The sequence below is a fragment of the Narcine bancroftii genome, chromosome 11 (assembly GCF_036971445.1).
Source record: "Narcine bancroftii isolate sNarBan1 chromosome 11, sNarBan1.hap1, whole genome shotgun sequence".
NCBI lineage: Eukaryota > Metazoa > Chordata > Chondrichthyes > Torpediniformes > Narcinidae > Narcine > Narcine bancroftii.
In genome coordinates, this window is record NC_091479.1 from 79,274,559 (window position 1) to 79,294,302 (window position 19,744).

The 19,744-nt window shown below is 40.4% G+C and overlaps 1 protein-coding gene and 1 long non-coding RNA gene across 7 annotated transcripts in view; one reads left to right on the forward strand and one right to left on the reverse strand.

Moving 5' to 3' along the window:
* LOC138745977 (uncharacterized) overlaps window positions 1–9,720 on the reverse strand; it is a 49,885-nt gene extending 40,165 nt beyond the window's left edge. The window contains exons 1-2 of one of the 3 annotated variants that reach the window (XR_011346636.1): window positions 9,635–9,682; window positions 9,178–9,209 (exon numbers count right to left, since the gene is read on the reverse strand). This is a non-coding gene — a long non-coding RNA (uncharacterized lncRNA). Of the gene's footprint in view, window positions 1–9,177; window positions 9,210–9,634 lie in introns of all 3 variants that reach the window. The other 2 variants (XR_011346635.1, XR_011346637.1) reach the window with 2 other exon arrangements.
* The window catches only part of LOC138745975 (uncharacterized), a 49,734-nt gene that overhangs the window by 6,197 nt on the left and 23,793 nt on the right, over window positions 1–19,744 (forward strand). For 3 of the 4 annotated variants that reach the window (XM_069903602.1, XM_069903604.1, XM_069903603.1), the window contains exons 2-9: window positions 1,402–1,499; window positions 6,085–6,199; window positions 7,836–8,010; window positions 12,262–12,373; window positions 13,709–13,815; window positions 14,900–15,026; window positions 16,121–16,241; window positions 18,599–18,684. In XM_069903602.1, the coding sequence (XP_069759703.1) occupies window positions 1,402–1,499; window positions 6,085–6,199; window positions 7,836–8,010; window positions 12,262–12,373; window positions 13,709–13,815; window positions 14,900–15,026; window positions 16,121–16,241; window positions 18,599–18,684 (941 nt within the window). The remainder of the gene's footprint in view (window positions 1–1,401; window positions 1,500–6,084; window positions 6,200–7,835; window positions 8,011–12,261; window positions 12,374–13,708; window positions 13,816–14,899; window positions 15,027–16,120; window positions 16,242–18,598; window positions 18,685–19,744) is intronic. The other variant, XM_069903605.1, reaches the window with a different exon arrangement.

Consider the following 19,744-nt stretch of genomic DNA (forward strand, 5'->3'; position numbering starts at 1 on the left):
TTATCTCAGTCCTTCTCTGCACTAACCTAGTATCTCTTGGCCCCTTAATGGTTAAAAATCAGTGAAATCTCTGGCCTGACTACCTTGAGTGACTATGTTGAATTCCCTTGGATAGGGAATGCCAAATATTCACTGCTCTCTGTGTTAAAGGATTTCTTTGAATTAAGGAATTACTTATTATTTCTGTAACCCCAAGTTGTGGAGATATCCCAACCAGAAGAAGCATTATCCCTGATCAAGAAGTGTGTATGTTTTAATAAGACACCCTCTGGAGTTTAGAAGAAGGAGAGTTATACACTCCCCAGAAATGATAAGCCTGCCACTGTTGGAATTGATAGAATGAAGATTCATTGCATCCCCCTATCATGTATATCCTTCCTTGGGTAAGAAGATGAGACCTGTAAACAATATTCCAGGTGTGGTCTCTCTCTGGCCCTATATAATTTCAGTAAGATCACACTAGACAAAATTTATTTTCATAAGATTTGCTTCCTGAAAAAAAAAGGATTATGATAGACAAATTCAAACTGAACAGATTTGCTGTAACATGAAGGAAGTTGGAGAAACATTAATTTTTATTGTATTCAGCATGTTTAATTGCATAATGATGCTAACAAATTGCATTATTTCAAATGACCTAAAAATATTTTGCCGCTGATTTTCATTTGTACTTAGCATCTGATGCCTCTCATGTTAGTGTCCAACAATAGTCAGCCAGAATTGATGGATTCCCTGATACTGCTTTTCTATGGTGGCAATGTCCTGGTGAAACCTTACACCATGTTCATCACTGACTGCACCAAGATCAGCAGGGAAGATGTCCAAGTGTGAAAATGAATTTTCAATGACAAATTGTACTTTGTGGTTTTGTCTGCTTGAAGTAGACTTAAAATATGATAGGAAATCACAAAAATAGGTTATATCTTAAAAAAAAACAGAATGTGATAGGATATTTTTAAGGTGATTTTCATGATCAGCAGCTCAAAATCCATAAAATACCCCCAAAATGTTCAGGAAGCAAAATTTTTGTTGTCCATTGTTATTCTCACTCTATTCAATTTCTCCTGCAATAAAAGCCATTTCCTAAATCTTTATCTTAACTTTCACCCAGGTTTTCCTGAGCACTAACACCTTTCAACTTCTCACTGTTTGGTTCAACATAACTATGCTTAATCTCCTTGGTGATTGATTTTTTTACCCCCCAGAATCTTTTCATCACAGTGAAAACTGCAGCATGATCCCTAAGTTAAACTGTCTTTCCCAGAACAAATAAAATGAGTTGAATGAAAGAGTAAAATCACTATTGCTGCCTCTTCATCTCAGATGATCAATGTCAACTTAAATACGAAGTCAGGAGAGATGAGACACTGATCACTGCCTTGATTTTGTCTCCTCCTTTAGCACCTGTTTTTATCGGAGAATGTGGAGGAAGATTTCTCTTTCTCTACACAGACCTAATATGGAATGGGTCTGTGGGACTGTCCGAAGACTTCTCCATGGTTTGTTCACAATTTTCTTCCTTTTCCATTGAAATTTCTTCTACTGTACATAAGAAATGGAACAGGAAAAGTTCATTTCACTGCTTCAGCCTGCCTGTCATTCCCTAGGACATGGAAGATCTGAATAAAAGATCCAAGTATCTGCCTTTCATCTACCTCCCTCAATATTTTGTCCAGCAATGTACATTAACTTGAGATTCAAAGTTAGCAAGTGACCCAACATGATTTGTGCCTTGTGGAAAAAAGTTCCAAACCAGCACTCCCTGTTGCTGTGTTCCCTGCTCTGCTTCTAGTCTGTGCCCCAAGTCCTCCATTCCTTTCATTTCAGTGTTCTATTCAACCTCTTATTCTCTTTTGCTATCAACAAATTATGGTATTTTTTAAATTTCCATTCTAATATTCATCAAACATATTTTAGTTTGTTCAGGATGGGACAATTTTCTGCATGTTGTGAAGAGGTTGGGGTCAATGTAAAACTTGATTGCGTCGGACACTGCCTCCGTACCCTGTCTGCTGCAGTGTGCTGTTTGTATTCTACCACTTCAGTTTCATGGCTGTGGAAATTTCAAGTCTGACACGATTTGAGAGTATTTTCACTCTCATGTCTGCCTATTGTGTTCATTACACTGTACAAAGAGACAAAATTGTATTAAAATAGATGTATTAATTTCTTTTTAAATTACATACTAAAATGTATTAAAACAGATTTTAAAGACAAAGGGGAGGCATAGCAAATTGGAAAGCCTGAACATGCCCCCTCCCCCAATCATATGAATAAGATATTTCTTCCTATAAAACTTTTAATTTATATAGCTTATTCTCACATTTTATGGATGTGCCGTGGGATTGTGCACTACCTCACAAATCACAAGTACGTTTGTTTATCATGGTACTTGGACATGAGAAATAGGAGCAGAAGTAAGACATCTGGCCCTTCAAGCCTGTTCCACCATTCAATAAGATCATGGCTGATCTGGTAGTTGATTCATCTCCACCTTCCTACCTTTTCCCCATAATTCCTCTACGATGCAAAAAATCTATCTAACTCTGTCTTAAACATATGTATTGAGGCAGCCTCCACTGCATCCTTGAGCAGAAAATTACATGGACTTACCACCATTTGGGGAAAAAAAGCAGTTCCTTCCTCATCTCCATTCAAAATCTCCCTAGAATCTTGAGACAATGTCCCCTAGTTCTAGCCTCATTTACCTGTGGAAATAACTTTTCATGCCTCTACCTCTTTCATATCTACAAGATCCACTTTCATTCATCTAAATTCCTGCAAGTACAATCCCAGACTACCCTCATCTCTGGAATCAACCCAGTGAATATCCTCTACATTGCCTCCAAAGCTAGTATGTCTTAAGTAAGGGGATCAGAACTGGCCGCAGTATTCAAGGTGCAGCCTGAACATTATCTTGTAAAGTTGTTGCAAAACCTCTCTGCTCTTAAGGATAATCCATTTAGCAATGAAAACCAACATTTGGCTTCTTGATAACCTGTTGCATCTACAAACCAAATTGTTGCAATTCATAAATGAGCACTCCCAAGTCCCTCTGCACAATAGCATGCTGCAATCATAATAAATTGATCTAGTTTTCCTTCCAAAGTGACTAACCATGCATTTATTAAATTGTACTCTATCTGCCAGACCCTTGCACACTCACTTAACCGATCTATATCTCTGCAGAATCTCCACAATCTGCACAATTTGCTTTTGTGCTCAATTTAGTGTCATTAGATGCTCTACACTCAGTCCCCTTCTCCAAATCATCATTATTGTATATCATGAATAGTTGTGGGCCCAGCGCCAACCCCTGTGACACTCCACTCACCACTGTTTGCCAACTCGACAAACACCCATTTATTCAAACTTTCAGCGTTCTTCTGTTTATGTTTTCATGCTACATCCTCTAAACAGGCAGGTGTAGACACAGCTTTAAGTTCTGATTAAAAAGTGGTGCGTCTGTGGCAAGTCTAAAAGACAGTAAATTCATGGTCTGTAATGAGGTTAAAATGCTGTGATAAGGGTAAAAATATGTTTGAAAGGAATGTACTTAAATAAGACCCCAACAATGAAGACGCTGTTTACATCCGGTACCGCACGGATGGCAGTCTCTTCAATCTGAGGCGCCTGCAAGCTCACACCAAGACACAAGAGAAACTTGTCCGTGAACTACTCTTTGCAGATGATGCCGCTTTAGTTGCCCATTCAGAGCCAGCTCTTCAGCGCTTGACGTCCTGCTTTGCGGAAACTGCCAAAATGTTTGGCCTGGAAGTCAGCCTAAAGAAAACTGAGGTCCTCCATCAGCCAGCTCCCCACCATGACTACCAGCCCCCCCACATCTCCATCGGGCACACAAAACTCAAAACGGTCAACCAGTTTACCTATCTCGGCTGCACCATTTCATCAGATGCAAGGATCGACAATGAGATAGACAACAGACTCGCCAAGGCAAATAGCGCCTTTGGAAGACTACACAAAAGAGTCTGGAAAAACAACCAACTGAAAAACCTCACAAAGATAAGCGTATACAGAGCCGTTGTCATACCCACACTCCTGTTCGGCTCCGAATCATGGGTCCTCTACCGGCACCACCTACGGCTCCTAGAACGCTTCTCCGCTCCATCCTCAACATCCATTGGAGCGCTTACACCCCTAACGTCGAAGTACTCGAGATGGCAGAGGTCGACAGCATCGAGTCCACGCTGCTGAAGATCCAGCTGCGCTGGATGGGCCACGTCTCCAGAATGGAGGACCATTGCCTTCCCAAGATCGTGTTATATGGCGAGCTCTCCACTGGCCACCGTGACAGAGGTGCACCAAAGAAAAGGTACAAGGACTGCCTAAAGAAATCTCTTGGTGCCTGCCACATTGACCACCGCCAGTGGGCTGATAACGCCTCAAACCGTGCATCTTGGCGCCTCACAGTTTGGCGGGCAGCAACCTTCTTTGAAGAAGACCGCAGAGCCCACCTCACTGACAAAAGGCAAAGGAGGAAAAACCCAACACCCAACCCCAACCAACCAATTTTCCCTTGCAACCGCTGCAATCGTGTCTGCCTGTCCCGCATCGGACTTGTCAGCCACAAACGAGCCTGCAGCTGACGTGGACTTTTTACCCCCTCCATAAATCTTCGTCCGCGAAGCCAAGCCAAAGAAAAAGACTTAAATCTTATAAACAAAGATGTGTTCAAAAGGTGCCTAAAACAGTAGAAACTCATAAAATGGTTAAAAGGCCAAAGTGTTGTTTATTTCATTCTTTATTGGTAAGAATAGCTGGTTTCAGGTGCATTCTCTGTCAAGAATGCGCCTGCCAAAGCGGATGCAGAGCTTCGGAATCGTTGTTCAGGTGGCAACCCTGAAAGCAGTGGGCTGTCCACCTGAAAAGGGACAGCTGCACGGGAGGTGCCTCCGAGTGCACTCCGGCTCCTGTCCACTGTAGCTTTCAGGCAGCTAGGGGGACTTCAGTGCTCCGGCAATTATCCCTCCCGGAGGAGGGTTCGATAGTGCGTCTCAGAGGCACCTCCTTTTCTCTCAGGTGGGTAATTCATAGGGGTAGAATATGCCACTTTACATCGGGGTATTCTGGTCACCTGAAGAAGCCTAATGGAACCATAATATTATTACAGTGTCTCCGCCCACATTGCCCAGAGGGAATTGTGGTATGTCCCTCATTTGAGTAAATGCTCCCACTGAGGAAACATCACCTGATCACTCTTGTGACTATATTTCTGCCCATTTTTTGGAGCGTAGCACGTCCAACAACAAAGCAATCCTTCGAAAACTCTCAGGGTTTTATGTGCAAACTTGATGGGGCTGTGCAAGGTCTTAATCGATGGATATACAATATAAAAAGTAAATAGAGAGAAGCTTTCCCCATTAGTGATTGGTTTAATGATCAGACTCAAAGTGATGAACAAAAGATACAGGGAGATCTAAAGTAAAACTCTTCTTAAACAGAAAGAGGTTATAGGAGCATGTGGAACTTTTAAATTTAGGCATACAGCTCAGTAATAGGCCATTTTGGCCCAATTTACACCCAATTAACCTGCACTCCTGGTACATTGCAAATGGTGGGAGGAAACTGGGGGCCCTGGGGAAAATCCATGCAAACATGGGGAGAAAGTACGAACTCCTTACAGATAGCGCTGTAAAGGTGTTGCGCTAACTGCTGTGCCAATCGTGCTGCCCTTTGAGTGATGGGAAGAGTCAGCTATAACTTTCAAAGTGAATTGGATTACGTCTTGGAGAAAATATTTGCAGAGCTAAGAGAAAAGAGCATGAGAATGAGATCCAACTGATTGCTGCATATGGAACCAGCATGAAATTAATAGGCTGAATGGCCATCTTCTAAATTATAGCTTCTGTGAATCCCAAAATAACCTTGAAGAACCTTCTAAACTATTAACTTTTTAATACCAAATGAAGCAAACCTGCAGCTTAATATTTGAGCATCTTGGATCAGTTTTGCCCATCTCCCAGGAGCTGGAGCTGGCTGTTATGTGACTTAGGAATGGTCAAAATGGGACCAAATAAAATATTGCAAATTAAGAAAAAAATGTTTGATATTAATTTGTTGCAGATGGACTTCTTAAGCTCCACCCAGATGTCTCAAAAGCAGTTGCCAGTCAAAAGGCTGTGGTGGCTTTGGAGAGCACGATTATCACACATGGTATGCCATATCCTCACAACCTGAAGTAAGTGGACAATGACAAGGTTCTGGAGTTGGGGAGTCTGGGATTGACACTGATGCTCATGATCAGAGTTCAAACCAACCTTCCTGCAAAGAGAATCTCCTCACTGAAAAAGCCGGCTCCTGCCAAGAATCAAAACGAGCCTATTCTGAAATATAAACATTGAATTATGTTTTTCTGAAACCTATGATCTGAAAAGTTAATGTCGAAATGTCACCGTTTCATGATTTTCCTGGAAAAAAATGATTTACAGAATAGAAACTTTGGGAAATTCTGTCTGATAAAAATAATACTGTAGATGTTAGGTAATCATGATTCAGTTAGCCCAGTTTTAAACAGATGGTATTCCTACAGAATAAAACTTGGTACAGAAGAGCGTCAGTCACAATCTCATCATCTGGAATGAAGAGGTGATATGAGAAGCAGAATGATTCAACAAACACAGTATACTAAAAAAAATAGTATTTACGTCAGGGGTGGCCAAACCTTTTTGGTTGTGGCTACATAGAGAAAAATATAAAGAGTTACGACCAAACAATTTTAAGTCCAGCAGTCTTCAATGATGTTTTTAGATCAGGATATCTCTGTGGCATCAAAAATTCATTTTCTATCAAATTAACTATATGGCACTACTGAACAGTTTAACTGTTGACATTACAATGGTTTATTGATGTACTAACATATTACAATAGGCATTTGTGTATCTGCTACTCTTAAATTTAATTTAAATGAATGCAATTAAACTCTTTAAAACTCTCATTCAAAAAGCTGTGCAAAATAAAAAGCTGGGTTCAAAATAAGAACAGGAGAAAAGATTAAGGCAACATTCCTCCACAACTCAGTGAATACAGTTCATGGCCAAAATGTCCACCTTGATGAATATGATGCAAAATGTAAATCTGTAGATAGGCTATTAAAATTACCAGATTCATTATAAATCAAATAAACTTTCCCTTGATTTCTATGAAAAAGCATTCATTTTCCCACCATGTCTGAAATTTTCAACACTCCCTTGCTATTTTCCATCGTTCGTTTCCACCATGTTTAATGAATTGCAGTAAACATTTTTTTTTAACTGAGGTAAACATTTTCATCGATGATACAGTGGTCGGTCTTGGAGTTGTTCAAGTGTGGAAACTAAGTGCAATGTACAGACAGTGCAATTTATTGTTAAGAGACTATGTTCTAATGGGCCATATTCCATTTTATTTTCAAAATTCACCCTGGACCACTTAAAAATGGACAATGGGCCCATAGTTGGCCTGGGGTCATAGTTTGGCCATTCCTGATTTATGTGATTGAAATCATTCAATTAAAAAGGGAACTGTAAGGTTGTTATAAACCTTTCAATAAAGAAAAGAAACGCACTTGGCTCCAACCAAAATGTGCTTTGAATTCTAATACAAAAATGGGGGAAGCAGGATTAGATACTATTTTAGTTTCCTGTGTGTTCTGGGTCAACCTTGTCTCATGCGATGGAATCAAGTTCACAAGCCATATTTAAAGCCAGCCCACTCATTCCTTCTTGTGCCTGGATAGCCCAGTACAGAGGTGTGAAATCCCTTCTGTGCCCTGATGCTGGTTCCTTTAAATAAGATCAAAACATGGTTTAATCCAAGAGTCCTTTAATTTGTTTCAGTACTGCCAAGGAAGTTGAACAGATAGTAAAAGAACACAATGCAATTCCTGCAACAATTGCCGTTATCAAAGGCGAGGTACACGTGGGACTGTCAGAGAGCAACCTGGAATATCTGGCAGAAAGCAAGGATACAGTGAAAGTGTCTCGGAGAGATCTTCCATATATTCTCAGCAAGGTGAGAACTCAATTAGATTAAGTCTAGTTTCTTCCCTGCATCAATTCCCTCCATTAGTAAAGCAATATAGTAGAAGGATATTTGCAATGTGGTTATTAGATCAATAGATCATTATTTATCAAGAAGAGGGACGTGCCAACCAAATAAACACTGTTGCTGTGGCACTAAATGCTCAGAGGGTGTGGTGATACACCACTAGCCTACTGCAGGGGGTGATCTCTACTTGCAGGAAGATCACCAGAGGACAGATCACACCTGGCTGGCTGTCAATCAGCCAACCTGAATAGGCCTAACTCCACCTGCCCGGCTGTGAATCAACTGCCCGGGATATAATCCTGAGCCGGCCCCTTCCGAGCCAGTCACTCGGGAGCCACCAGTACAGCTACCGCTTTAGCAGAGACTTTTAACTGAATAAAGGCTGTTGTACAGTCTTTCTCGAGTTTTGTGTCTCCTTACTGCTGCAGCAGGGCATCACAGAGGGAACATTGAAGATTCCTCTCCAACCCGTTAGCATTTAGAGTTAGGGGTAAAGAGTCATAAAATTATGTTAATTTTTTTTGTTGACATCTTTCAGTATTTTCTCAAGAATAAAAAAAATAAAATGCCACCAAAGTAATTTAAGATGCTCTCAGTAATAGTCTTCAAAAAGCAACCCTCAAATGTTGAAATTTAAATAGTTTCTTTAATTTTTGATTGTTTTATAATCAGAATATCTTGCATTTTCCTGAGTTGGTTGTAATAGAATTAAGTGCCTGAATAGTAATCTAAGGGAATGACTGAAAATTAAATTCAGTCATTAATAAATACAAGAGAACAGAATATATATCTGCAATGAAGGCAGATACTTCCCTGTTTCTTTATTCATGCCCCTTAATTTTGTGTCCTCTGTTCACTAACAATTCTCATCATATCTCCTTTAAGATTTTGAAGAACTCTACGAATTTCCTAACTTCCATTGCTGTTAGAAGGACAAACTCAGAACACCTCTCACTTCTCCACAACACAGAAGTCATTAATTGCTGGATGCATATCAAAATCTCCTCAGCACCATTCCTGTAAATCTGCTCAATGATCTCTTCTAAGCATTGATATCCTTGTTAAAGTACATTGTTCAGAATTTGCGGCAACACTTAAGCTAACCGATAGCCAGCGTTTTATGAAGCTTACCTTAGCTTTGTTGTGTTTGTTCTCTATTATCTCTGTAAGTCAAAGCAATCACATATGACTATTTACCATCCTTCTCAAACTACCTTTCCTATTTGAAGACATTACATTCAGAAACCATCTCTTCCCCTCCCCTTCACACATGGCTTTTGATTCCATCTCCTCTCTAAATTTTTTCCATACTTACTGCATGAAAGAACCATGTTATACTTCTCTGCATTCATTCTCATCTGCCAAATGTGTTCCTATTTCACTAACTGACAAGGTTCCCCTCAAGTTTGTTCCAGTCTCCTTCCTTGCCTACTGTAATGCAATACACATAACTGCTGGAGAAACTCAGCATGTCACACGGCGCCTACAGGAAGCAGAGATATAACCAACATTTCTGGCCTGAACCTTTCATCAAGGTTATATCCCTTTACTTCCAATAGATGCTACACTTTTTGTGTATTGTACTTACAATCACAGCATCTGCAGACTTTGCTGTTTGCACATTGTAGTATTGCACTTTGTAACACATGGAAACATTGAAACTGTGGCTTATATTACTTAAAACCCAATGATTAATGTTTAACAGAGAGAGCAATGGTTCAAACACCAAGCCCTGTGGGATGCCCCCTTGTTCAGTGCAACTTTTGCCTTTTGATCTCAAGGACTGTATTCTGTTAACAAATGGGTTGTTTTGAAAAATTTTGTTTGAAAGTCCATTATCTGCCCTCCTCTCATCTACTTTCCACTATTTTATCAAATCACTTATTTTTGTATATTATTACTGATGACGTTGACAAGGCGAGCTAGTTTTCTTCCATCACTAATTGACCTTGAGGATGGTTTTTTTTTTGACATACAGGGTGGTATTAGGCCATTTTGGCCCACGAGTCCATGCTGCCCAATTTACACCAATTAACCTACACCCCCCGATATGTTTCGAATGGGGGAGGAAAGTGGACCCTCCGGGGAAAACCCACACAGACACGGGGAAAAAGTGCAAACTCCTTACAGACTGTGTGGGATTCGAATCCAGATCTCAATGGCTGGCCAACCACTACACCAACCATGCCTCCCGCTGTAGTGGCAACTCACCTTGACCTCTGGTAATTCTTTTGGTGAAGGTGCTCCCACAGTCCAATGAAAATGAAGGAATGTGAATTTATTTTCAAGTCAATATTGTAACTTGATGAGGAACCTGCAGGTAGTGATGTTTCCGCTGCCCTTTTTAATAGTATGGATAAAGGATTTGGGAGTGCTGTCAAACCTGCCTGCAATACATTTTGCACACGGCAATTACTGCCCTCACAGTGCGTTTGGAGAGTGATCTGGAATTGCGTTTCATTCTTAGGAGAGTTCCATCATACTCCTGATTTTTGAATTCCAAGTGGGAGAAAAATGTAGATGAGTTACTTACTGCAGGATGCCTCGCTTCTGAAAGCAAAGATCTGGACTCACTCCAGTTTTTCAATCATCGCAAATCGCTCCACGGCAGATGCAATATCTCTGGCTCTTCACTCATTTCTGGATCACCTCGAAAACAGCAACATACACATGGCTGCTCTTATCGACTACAGCTTGACCTTTAATACCATTATTCCCTCAGTGCTGGTCATGAAGCTACAAACTCTTGGCCTCTGTATCCCCCTTCTGCAATTAGATCCTTGACTCTCTCATCAGAAGCCCACAGTTAGTATGAATTGGAAACAACATCTCCTCCTCACTGATCATCAACACAGGCGCACCCCAAGGATGCATGCTTAGCCCGCTGCTCTACTCATTATACACCCATGACTGTGTGCACAGGAACAATTCCAATGCCATCTAAGTTTGCCACAGTTCTCAGCAGAATCACGAACGGCAATGAGGAAGGGTACAGAAGGGAGATAAATTAGCTCGTTGAATAGGGTAACAAACAACCTTGCACTCAATGTCAGCAAAACCAAGGAGATGGTCGTGGACTTCAGGAGGAAGTCTTCATCGAGGGCTCAGTAGTGGAGAAGGTCAAGAACTTCAAATTCCTGCCTGACAACATCACTGAGGATCTGTCCCGGAGCCTCCACATTGATGCAATCACAAAGAAGGCTCGCCGGCAGCTATACTTTATGAGGTGTTTGAGGAGGTTCACTCGTCATCGAAGACCCTCGTAAACTTCTACAGGTGTCTGGTATGGAGACGCCAACCCTCAGGACAAGAATGAACTCTAGAGGGTTGCTAACTCAGCCTGCGACTTCACAGGCACCAGACCTCACTCCATTGAGGACATCTACATGTCTTAAAAAAGCAGCCTCTATCCTCAAAGAACCCCCACCCAGCTTCTTCTCCGCTGCCATCAGACTCCTGAATAATCAATGAACAAAAGACACCTCTTTACCTTTCGTCCATTGGTATTGTTATTATTATTTTATTTTTATAGTAATGTCGTAAGATGGTTATAATAGGTAAGTTTGCCCTATGATGTGCAGCAAAACATCGATTTTCATGTCTTGTTCATGACAATAAATCCTGATTCTGGTGTGCTGTTGCAACTCAGGTTTTATGTAGTAGATGCATTTCCAGTTCTGGTTACTGACGATTGCCATGTGACTACTTCTGTCTGATGTTCCTTAGCATTCTTGTATGCCGTTGGTTTGCCTCCTTGCCGATCCTTTCCAATCTTGGAATTCTGTGCATTCCTCTTTTATTTCATCAATATTCCTACAGTGACATTCACTCAGTCCTGCTGAGTTATAACTGATCTGATTCAGACGGTGCAGTCCCAGTCGCTGCAACGGCATTGTGTTTACTGTGCCACCCTTCGGTCAATACCAAAAGCTCCCCTCATTACCACTGAGTAAGATACTAGACCTATCCTTGTTGTCTGTTGCATTTTAAACATTATTAGAAGGGATCTGCTATTGCTACTGGGCTGTTTTTAAAAATGACCAGTTCTCAAAAAAAAAATGTTTATCTGAAATAGGACCGGTCCCAACCACTTCGGATAATGGGAGTTGTACTCTATTTTTGTTTCTATCTTTCACCAACCATTTTGCTTCTATTGAATTTTTGAAATGTTGAGGTTTTTCACTGATTTTTGTTTTGTTGAATTGTTTTCTGTAGGGTTTATCAGGTGGCACCACTGTGTCAGCCACCATAACAGCAGCACACAAAGCTGGCATCCACTTGCTTGTGACTGGTGGCATCGGAGGGGTCCATCGGGATGGACAAAACAGTAAGACATTTGTAAGCTCCTTTCCAAATGTCCAAGACCAGTACTTAATCACAAACCTCAGGAAACATTGCAAAGCAAAGTTCTTTAATGCAATAACATAGTAACCCTACCTCCACCACTTAATTAAAATAGATAATGGCCCTGATTTTTAATCAGAGATGTCTTTGTGTGATAATAACATTCAAGGGCACATTGCAGTAAATTAAACTCATCTAAGTGGAAATAAATGTTGCTGCAATGGTATGGTACCACAACACAAACCTGGGAGAGGCTGTTATAGGAGAGACCCACGAGCCAACCAACTCCAACTCCATGGCCCATTAATCATCCCTTGCCTTCCTCTTATGAGTTCTAAGCCTCCTGTCATTACTGTGGGTCACTCTCCGCAGTGTCCACCAGATTTTGACCACTTTCATGGTTCTAGTGTACTCAGTCCAGCAGAGAGGGTCACTGTGTAAATTTTGCTCTGGGAGTGTATCAGTATAATTAAGGTGACACTATTGCAGAATTAATTACTGTGTCTTGCTTAAAGGGTTTTCTCTTACTGATATAAATCCAGGAGAGAGCATCACAATGAATGTTATCTGGTAGAAAGCACTACACTCTCAATTTACTCATACAGTATCAATGCACTCAGTCCATGTGAAACTGTTCCTTTGCCACTTTCCTTTGTAATAGCATGTTAGAGTACCACTATGAACAATTGGGTGGGACATTTTAGTACAAATACAGAAGATAATATAAATGTATGTCTAAATTTTAAGTACCCATATAAATTAATTGAGGAAAGTATTACAGTATCCAGGAAAAGTATTACAATAATAGTATATCCAGTCTTGAAAACTATGTCACAGTACCAATATATTCTTTTTTTTTTTAAATTTTTTATTTTTCACACCATAAATCACATTAACCATGGTACACACTTTTTACTTTTCACACATATACAGTGCTATTTTCTCTCCCTCCTCCCATCCCACCCTCCCTACCTCCCAGTACCAATATATTCAATGATGTACATCATATGTACTCATTCTGGGACAGTGTTTAATACTAATGAACCCAGACGAGTAGGAGTATTGCATTACCAATAAACTCTTGAGGAGTATGTAACGGTATCGATATGAGCATTTTGTTAATACCCAAAACATAAAAGCAACTGATGGCATTTTCTAAACCTCCAAAGAGCATCAGAATTTAAAGTGAACAGATAAACTACTTTAAGTCTTTTTACATATTATGTTTTTACTTGTTTCTTGGGATAGCACACAGTAATTTTAGACTGGCAATGAAGTAACTGGCCTCACAAATGCTGTTATTTTATTATATTTGCAGCACTGGATATCAGTTCAGATCTGACAGAATTGGGTCGCACCCCTCTGGCTGTGGTTTCAGCAGGAGTCAAATCCATCCTGGATATTGGACGAACACTGGAATACTTGGTACATCCTTCTTTGTTTTGTTTCATTGTGTAAGTGCCTGTTTAGTTCTGATTTTTGTTTACCACTCTTTCATTCCTCAATTGTTACTTCCCTCCCTTCCTCACATGTAAGTATACATGAGCTTTTTGTTTTACGTTTCTCTGATTTTTTTATTGCTGCCTCTATCTCTCCTGCCTTTCCTTTGGCACCCAATACCACCTTCTCATCTGCTTCTATGTAAGTTCCTCAGGATTGAGGATACTTTGCTTACACTCTGGTTTTGTTAGTTATGAGGTAACTGTCCCACTGAAGAAGCAGGGGATGAGCAGGCAGTGGACAATTTGAAGTGGTGCACTCCTTCCACTGTTTAAACAGATCTTCTGTTGCCTCCTGATGTGTGACCTCAAGGTCCTTAACACTATGCCCAATGCCCCTTGTAAAGGTTAAAACTTTGTGTTTTTGATTCTTAGTTAATGTTGTGCCTATCTCTTTAAGAGAACTTTTGTAGTGACTAGGATGTAATATGTTGTAATATCCGCCCAGGCTAAGTTCTTGCTCTCATTTTCTACAAGATGTGAAGGAAGAGTGAGCACGAGAAATTTTTCTTTTGACTTTAAGATCTCTTTAATATTTTGTATTTTTATATACTTTTTATACCTCTATATATCTTTGAATCGTTGTACAGTAAATGCTTTATATTATTCACTGTTATGAAAGTCTTAATGCGAAGCTATGCAAAATGTTTATCCGTTCTATCAATGAATTAAAACTATATAAAGTAATAGCCACAGAGTTTGATTTGTTGGGTTAAAGCCATTGAACTTTGTTCATGCTTTGGAAGAAAATGCTTTGAAATTAGGATATATTAGAAAAAGGAAAGTGTTGTCTATACCCCTTCTCTACTTCAATTGATTTTGGGCCAGAAATTACTAGTGGTTAGTGGGGATGTTGTATTTATTTATTTACATACAAGTTGCGAGCACATCCTTGAGTCTTTTCCCCATGTTGTCTGACCCATGAGGAATGGATCTATGAGTGATAGATTAAAGTCATAGCAAACAACTCTCATTTTGGATAAGCTAATGCTCTATTTTTCTCACTTTAGGAGACACAAGGGGTGTGCGTGGTGACATTTGGCAAGACATGTGACTTCCCAGCATTCTTTCTTCCAAAAAGTGGCTTTCAATCTCCTTACAATGTCGCAGATGAAGAGGAAGCAGCCAAGCTTATTGGTGTGATTCTTCCCACTTGTTCTGCTTTAAAAAAAACACGATAAGTAAATGGCATATTGTCATTCCTTCATAGACGTCTTCATACATCTGCATCCAAGTAGAAGGATGTGTTGTCATGGCATTGATTAGTGGTAATTCTGCCATGCCCACAGGAAAAATGAATTTCAGGGCTGTAAGTGATGTCATGGATGTACTTTGACAATAAATCTGATTACTGATATATGAATTTATTGATTTTGATCACAGTTGCTTAAATCTTCCCATTGACCAAAATCCAGCGTCAAACTATAATCAGGGAAATAGATCCAAATATCATTCAGTGGAGGGTGGTGGGGAGAGGGAGAGACCCTTAATTATAACTGCCTCTAAACACTCCCTCAAATTGCACCCAATTGAGGTTAATGCTTAAACTCACAGTCTGGACCTTGGACTTCATATCTTTAACGAAATAAGGATCAACCCTGTCTCTGCCACATGGTGCCTGTCCTTAAGTCCTTCCCCTGATCCTATATGTTGAAGTTCCAGGATTTGAAATGTTTTAAGGCCTTTGTGTCTGAGAATTTACTTTCCCTTTCACCATTTAACCTAATGACTAAAACAGTTAATATTAAGAACAGGGTCCTCAAAGAGGCAAGGCCTGGTTCTCACAGTAGGCCTCCAAGTTTAGATTCTATAGTGTGTTTGAAATTATCAAATTAAACTGTTGGTAATGTAAGATGTTCAATTTCAGTTTGACAGAAAATCTTCTCTCTTGATTCATTGATCCAATAAATCTTGGTCATCCTATTTTGCTCTTCAGCTTTTGCAGAAGCTTCAGAATAGTTGGGAGGTTGAGGCTATGGTTTGAAAACCATTGATAAGTTTTGAATTCTGTTCACAAAGTGATATCTAACCTTTCTCTATTTCTATTTAAATCAAGAGAGGTAGATAAAATTTGCATTTAATATTTGGTTTGGTTGTAGTCTTCAAAGTGTCCCAAATGTAATTCATATCTGGGTGGCTTGAACCGAATGCAAGATGGATAAGTCTAATGAGGGAGATGTAACTTGCTGGATAATGAAGTGAAAACCTTTGTTGTTTTTATTTTTGAATAGCCAATATCTATAGGTTTGGCCAGGATAGTGGAGTGTTGATTGCTGTCCCTATTCCAGAGGAACAGGCTGCATCAAGCTTGGTTATTGATAATGCAATCCAGCAGGCTGTGGAAGAGGCAAGGTGAGCAAGACATGGATGCATATGAGGAATGCTATTTTGGGTTGAATTTCCCTGTTAATTTCCTAATTTAATTGTATTACTTCAGGGTACGAGTTTATTATCATACAATTGTTAAGTACAACTGGACGAAACAGTTCTTTGGTCCTAGGTGTAAAAACATGCAAACTCATATATAGAGATAGCACACATATTTGCAAGTGGTTTTTATGCAGTACGTATCTAAAAATAAATAAATATTGTTAAATAATGGCAGATCCTTGAAGGGATTGTATGAGCAGTTCATCGGTCAGTCAGCAGCCTCACTGCTCGTGGGAAGAAGCTGTTTCTCAGTCTGGTTGTTCTGGCTTTGATACAGTAACTGGAAGATGCTATGTGCAGGGTGGATGGGGTCCTTAATGATTTTGCAAGCCCTCTTCAGAAAACGATCCCAGTAGATCATGTTGATGGGAGTGAGGAAGACCCCAGTGATCCTCTCTGCTCTTGTTATAGTGCTGTGGATTGTCCTCTGATCCAATGCTCTAAAGCACACATGTCAAACTCTGGTTTGGCCCGCAATATAATTATATTTGGCCCATAAGATCATATTAAATATATATTAGAGTTGGCCCGCTGGCCGCCGCGCCAGTATAGCGCATGCACACTGAAGGTGTGGAGGGATCTCAGAGTCCTGAAACCCGGCGATCGGAGCGCCGCACTCAGCCCGCCCGGCTCCCGGACACACAGACGCGGCTGGAGTTGGGGACCATCCTCGCTGGGTCTGCGCTTCAGCGGCGACGCCGGACCGAACGTCTCGTTGGCGATGCCTTCCCCCTCGCTCCGTGCGCAGCGGACCCTGCCTCCCGCTCCTTTTGTTGGAGACGAGCCCGGTGCCGTGAGATCGCAGTTTAATCCCTCTCCAACCATGGGAGGGGGGTGGGAGCAACGCGCTCTTCTCAGCCAATTCCTCCACCGCCCCGGACGCCGGCGTTTCAACGGGGGATTCGGGTGCCTTCGTCAGGCGACAAGACAAGGGGAGAGCGTACAAACTCCACACGGACAGCACCTGAACTCGGGTGAACGTGGAGCTGCGACCCCACATTCCACATCAGGACTGTGTGTAAGATTGGGAGCAGTGAGACGGAAGCTTATTTTGTTCCTATGATTTAAGCCTTTCTTGGGGTGGGGGGGGGGTCCTTCTCTGACCACTTGCCTAACAATTACCTAATCAGATGTGGAGTTACCACAATACAACAGTTCTCAACCTTTTTCTTTCCACTCGCGTCCCTGTGCCATTGGTGCTCTGTGATTAGTAAGGGATTGCTTAAGGTGGTCTGTGGGTGGAAAGAAAAAGTTTGAAGACCACTGCTTTAATCATCCCTCATTGACTCGTCATGTGCACGGTTTCAGACGCTAAAGGAAATGGGCCAATGACAATGAAAGAGTTTATCCAAAACTATTATTAAACATATATTTTAATAAAAGTTTAACATTACATATGTTGAAAGAAGAGAAAACATGCAGATGTTGTTGAAAATTTTCAATAAATATTTAGTTCGGCCCTCGACTTAGTCCAAGTTTTTAATTTTGGCCCTCCGTGAATTTGAGTTTGACACCCCTGCTCTAAATCAACCATACCACACCATGATAGAGCCAGCCAAGATGCTCTCGATAAAGCTCCTGTAGAAAGTTGACAGGATGATGCCCACATCAGTCTTCTCAGGAAGATGAGTAAGTTATTTGTCCAGGACATACATGGCTTTTCTGCCAAAGTTATAGCAATCAAGATTTTTATCTCCTATTGGCAAGCACCTCAGGCAAGCACTGTTGGGTCAGTGTGCTGGGAATCAGCAGTCCTATGGCTTGTTATGCAGCTGCCTCCATCTCTCAATAACCTTTCGTGATGAAAAGTGAAATGAGTGGGATGAGCTACAAATTCAACCTAATATTCCAAGTTGGAAATACTTCAGCATTGAACACATACAAATTGTACAATCACAGGGGACAACTTTCGGTGAAGTTAACCCCCCTCTGATCAATGAAATAAAGGCATCTCCCAAGATGCAGAAATCTGTCTCAAAGCCCAGGCAACCAATTTTTCCATTTGTTTCTATTTTATATTCATTGGCTTTTCTTGATTAAATGTTGTCAGCCTGTATGCTTAGAAAACACTGCTGCTTCATTGGTTGGTGAATCTTAAATCAGAAAAACAGTGTCAATTTGAGGTCGTGCCTCGAGAAATATACTAATTAGCAAGAGCATGAGGTCAAAGTTCCATGATATCTAACTGATTGTGGCTATGAAAATATGAACTTGGGTGCGCTTGATTTGGAGGAATGAACTGAATATGACATGACTTTCCTTGTTTCTTTCTCCACCAGAGATAAAGGCATACATGGCAAGGGTGTAACTCCCTTCATTCTAGGACGGATTTATGAGCTCACCCAAGGACTTTCCTTGACCACCAGTATCCTTTATATTTGGACCACATTCCTACTAGTATCTTATCTTCCACAGAATTTAGTTCAGATAGACAAGAATCAGAGAACAGAGGAACTAGATAGGCAAATTGAAGGTTTGCAAAATTAAGTTCTGCCGTGGACTTGTGTGGCCTTCCCTGCAGACACAGGTGTATCAGACAAATGTTGATCAGAGAATAATGAATTTGAACATTCTTTTCCAAGGTGAAAGCATTGGTTCCAACAATATGAGCTTCTCCATGAGGCAGAATTTTAGGGTTGACTTGTTGAAAGCAGCCTTTGTTGTTCTACTGAAGAATCGTGAGTGGAATGTAGAGCTGAGGACAGGATGCTGACAGCAGAGTGTTGAGGCAATACATTCAGATAGGGTTATCTAAGTAAACTCAAATATTGCTTTGTATTGATTGGGATTGAAACCATTCACCTAATGAGCTACTGTTAATTTGGATCAACTCTGCCATTCACTTTCAGGGTTGAGAACTCCAATTGTAAATCCTCTTTGTAAATAGTCTTCCAGGAATAAATCTTCCCTCCTCTTCTGAATTAGGATTGCGGATGAATCCCCATCACGTCATAAAAACCATATGTTGGATTTCATCACAGTATAGATTGACCTGAACTCAAGGGTCAGTGAAGAAGGAATAATGTGCTTAACCTCTCCACCAACTCCGCTTTTTGGTTTTTATTAACATCTGAAAGTAGAGATTCATGATGAAATATACTACCGTTAAATTTATAGCGCCACCTGGAACTATCAGCTATATTCTTATATTCACAGGAACTCTCATCAATGGGCATAGAAGGGAACAACATTTGATGTGATAGAACTGAAAAATTCTGGTTCATATGAATTTAGAATCCATTGGGTTAAATAAGTGTGAGTACTCATTTCAAAAGCCAGAGATTTAAAATTTTTAATTACTTATAACTTATTGGCAATGAAGTCTCGTTAAAGCAACTTTAAAGAAATTTTTTTTTTAATTTTTTATAATTTTTTTAATTTTTCATACTGTGAACCATATCAACCAAAATATATACAAACGTTTC